This window comes from Plectropomus leopardus, unplaced genomic scaffold (assembly GCF_008729295.1).
Source record: "Plectropomus leopardus isolate mb unplaced genomic scaffold, YSFRI_Pleo_2.0 unplaced_scaffold1754, whole genome shotgun sequence".
NCBI classification, from domain to species: domain Eukaryota; kingdom Metazoa; phylum Chordata; class Actinopteri; order Perciformes; family Serranidae; genus Plectropomus; species Plectropomus leopardus.
In genome coordinates this window covers 1,936-5,962 of record NW_024618876.1, presented here as the reverse complement: position 1 = coordinate 5,962, position 4,027 = coordinate 1,936, and the positions used below count along the sequence as shown (strand labels likewise).

Sequence of the window (4,027 nt, the reverse complement as noted above, 5' to 3'; positions counted from 1 at the left end):
ATTAACGGCTGTTTTAAAGAGTGTTTGGTCTTTAAATTTTGGCTCAAAGCTCTGGAAAAGTCGTTGAAACTCTTCGATAAAACCGCTCTTCTTCTCTCTGCAGTACTACAGCTGGCACAGCAGCTACAACGAGGCCATCAACTACCTGGTGACGGTCCCCAAGTACCGGATCCAGGCCACGGAGATCGCCAAGCAGCAGGGCCTCCTGAACCGCACCAAGGAGAAGGGCAAGAACCGCCGCTCCAAAGAGGAGATCCGGGAGCAGGAGGAGGAGGTGATCCGCGACATCATCAAGAACAAGATCGACATCAAAGGAGGCTACCAGAAGCCCAACCTGTCGGACATCCTGCTGTGTCAGATCGTGCTCTTCCCCTACTACCTGACCAACTACGTGACCTGGTACGTGTCCTGGATCTACCGCTTCACCATCTGCAGGGAGGAGTACGGAGACGAGGAGAAGCTCTACATCATCAGGTCAGTTCGGACACAGAGTTCGATACAGTGCAGTGTTGTATTTAGGACATTTTTGTCTTTTTCCTTTTTTAAAAAGTTTTTAAAAATTACACTGCCTACTCTACCCGGCAAAGACTGCAAACTTATTTTTAAACTCGATTTTAAATCATTTTAAAAATTATTTTTATCTTTTTCTTTTATTTTACACTGCCTACTCTACCCGGTAATGGCTGCAAACTTATTTTTAAACTCGATTTTAAATCATTTTAAATAATATTTGTATCTTTATTTTATTTTACACTGCCTACTCTACCCGGTAATGGCTGCAAACTTATTTTTAAACTCGATTTTAAATCACATTAAATATTTTTAAAGTCTTTTTTTCTTGTCTTTTATTTCATTTTTATATTTAAATTTGGTTTTAAGTCATTTTATTTTTTATTTTAATTTTTATTTTGTTTACATGTAATGGCTGCAAACATATTTTTAAACTTGGTTTTACATCATTTTAAATATTAATTTAATTTAATTTTTATTTTGTTTACATTGCCTATGTCGCCCATTAATGGCTGCCAACTTATTTTTAAACTTGATTTTAAATCATTTTAAACATTAATTTAATTTAATTTTTATTTTTTTTACACTGCCTACGGCACCCATTTAATTTTACCTTTTATATTTGATCTCTTTACTCTTTTAATTTAAATCTGTATGCTTTATTCTATTTTTAGAAATTGTGCTAAACAAATAAAGCTGCTTGGCCTTTGGATATGTATGATAAATATCTGGCTGACAAATTATTTTCCGCTAATGGTAAAGTTATATGATTTTGTATTATTCGGATAATGATATTATAGCCGATAAGCAGCGGCGGTTATGTTTCTTACCTCACAGCCGACTGTGTTTGGTCCCTCAGGAGGTACATGAAGATGTCTCAGTCTCAGTTCGACAGTCTGGATGAAAACACCAAACAGACCTTCATGGAAAAACAGCTCTGGATCAAAGAAAACTTCGAGGTTTGACACTTTAAATTCTCTCTGTAGAAATGTGCGTTATTTTAACCCTTAGAGTCCGCTGTAATATTAAACACTTGATCGCTCTGCACACAAAATGTGCTTTTCAAACTCAAGCTTTAAAAAAATATGCAATAATATTATTTTCCACTTTTATTTTTTTAAACCAACATCAGTTCTAATTATAAATATCAAATATTAATTAATTTTCAGAATTTTAATCCTTTAAATGGCAGGTTTTTGTCATGATGTCGCATGTTTTTAGATGAGAAAAAAAATCACAGAAAATGAAATATTTTCATGATACTACATGCTGAGATTTTTTTTAAAAAAATTAATCATTATTCATTTATTATACGATTTGCAGCAAGTGATTATTATACATTATTTTTTTGTGCATTTTTTTGTTGATTTTTTTAACAGTATAAGCTCTAACACTAAATATCAAATATTCATTAATTTTCAGAATTTTAACCCTTTAAATGTCAGGCTTTTACATGCTATGTAGATTTTCTTTTATTATTATTACAGTCTGGGATATGTCAGTGATTAGCTGCTGCATTGATCGTGACAGGTCACCCAGTGGAAATAGCATGTATTTTCTCCATATGCATGAACACAGCCAAAATTATCTAAAAATGAAGACTAAGGGTTAAAGTGACGATGTCAGCTATCAAAAACGTATCTGTAAGAACGGGGCTGAATGCCGCGTCCCTGGTATTCGTCTGTCAGGTGCACAGGAAGGAGCAGGAGGAGGAGATGAAGATAAAGATGGCGACCGACCCGAGGATGAAGAGGTACCGGCGCTGGATGAAGAACGAGGGTCCGGGCCGGCTGACGTTCATCGACGACTGAAGGCCTCGAGCTCCGTCTCTGACATACACACCTGCCTCAGTGCCAACACACACGGACTACACACACACACACACACACACACACACACAAACACACACTCACACACACCGCTGTGTGTAGAAAGACCTGTACAGAAAGATTAACTATGCCTGTTTATATAGTGAGAGATATTTTCGTAGCGATCGTGACGGGGGACGAATAAGAGGAGAAACTGTGAGCTGCTGTGGGATTCAGATTTTTGAGTCATTTTTCACGATATTTTTTCCCCAAAACCAAAACAAACCTAATGTTTAATTTTTTTTTTTTTTTTTTTGTAGTTTTCTCTGAATTGTTAAAATTTTCTTATTATTTTTATTTTTTATTTTTTGGTTCTCTCGTGCTGGATGAATGAGATTTGGTGCCTGAATTTTTTTGAATATTTTCTGTTGGATAACTGAAAACCAGACGGGAGCCACTTTGACTCCGCCAACAGTCCTGTCGAAGTGTCCTTGGGCGAGGCGTCGGACCGCCGCCTGCTCACTCTGTAAGCTCCAGAGAGTTAAAGCTTAAAGCCTGAAACGTAAAATTAGTAAACCATGTTTCTGATGAATAAACCGGTGACGTTTAGTTAAATCTTCTTCTCCAGAGTCAGACGAGGAGGAGATCAGTTTAAAGATTTATTTCATTCAAGATATTTTTAGTTTAGTTTTAGTTTTACATTATTATCTTGTTGTCGACTTAGAAGTGTAAAAAGGGAACCAGTTGGAGAAACAAGAGGGAAGTGGTGAAGAGAAACTGATCTCCATCTTTTCGTCTGACCGTGGGACAGAAAAACGACAAACAGGTTCCTTTGTGGTCGGCGGTTTGTTTCCGAAAGCAGATTTGAAGAACTTTTCCTTTTCTGCAAAAAGTATCTATGACACCATCTACTCAAACATATTGGTCAATTTAGTATTTCAAGTCCACGGACGTTCCTGTGAACCACGAAACCCGAGTTTTTCTAAACCTGCTTTCTGAAAGGTCACAAAAAAACACGCCAGTCATAAAACCCTAAAGGGGCTGCGGATAACGTCCGAGCGCTCCTCTGATCTGATCTGTGTTCCTGACGCTTTCTCACAGGAAAAAAAAGCAGAAGCAAAAAGAGTCATTTCAACAGTTTGTCTTATTGTGTAAATGGAAGCCAAAGCTGCAAGTTTCTGTGTCTGTTTATCACACAGGGAGCGTTACCGCGGTTTCTGCTCCGTGTCCGATCAGGGACCCCGAAACTGTTTACTGCATCTTGATTCTACTTAGTATTATTTATTGGTTCACACTTCACTGGTCTTTTGTTGTCATTTTGGTGACGAGGCGGCATTAAAACTCGTGCTGTACCCACACGTGCATACAGTGTATGGTATGAACACGGCAGAATAGTTTTTTAATAAATACGTTTTAAAATATGTTTGTTTCAGTTTGCTAAACCATTTGACTTGGACACGCAGCCGAGCTTCGGTCTTACAGCGGGGACACTCAGCCTGCTTTGTTTGGGGGACACTTTTGCAAAATGACAGGAAGACCGGGGGCCAGTCGCAGCGGCCCTATACGTGTATTTCTAGGATTTAAGATTTTTCCCAGATTTTAGGACTTTTCTCACATTTTAAGACATTTCTAGGATTTTAGGACTTTTCTCACATTTTAGGACATTTCTAGGATTTTAGGACATTTTTTTGGATTTTAAGACATTTCAA

At 37.6% G+C, this 4,027-nt stretch overlaps 1 protein-coding gene across 1 annotated transcript; it reads left to right on the top strand.

Annotated features, from left to right (window-relative positions):
* Nucleotides 1-103: 103 nt before the first annotated feature.
* Nucleotides 104-3,739, top strand: dnajc25 (DnaJ (Hsp40) homolog, subfamily C, member 25; the record flags this gene model as incomplete). The annotated part of the gene is made up of 3 exons (XM_042515046.1): nucleotides 104-474; nucleotides 1,370-1,469; nucleotides 2,199-3,739. Coding segments are annotated over 3 exons (594 nt in total), but the record flags the coding sequence as incomplete, so codon positions are not given.
* Between the last annotated feature and the right edge of the window lie 288 nt (nucleotides 3,740-4,027).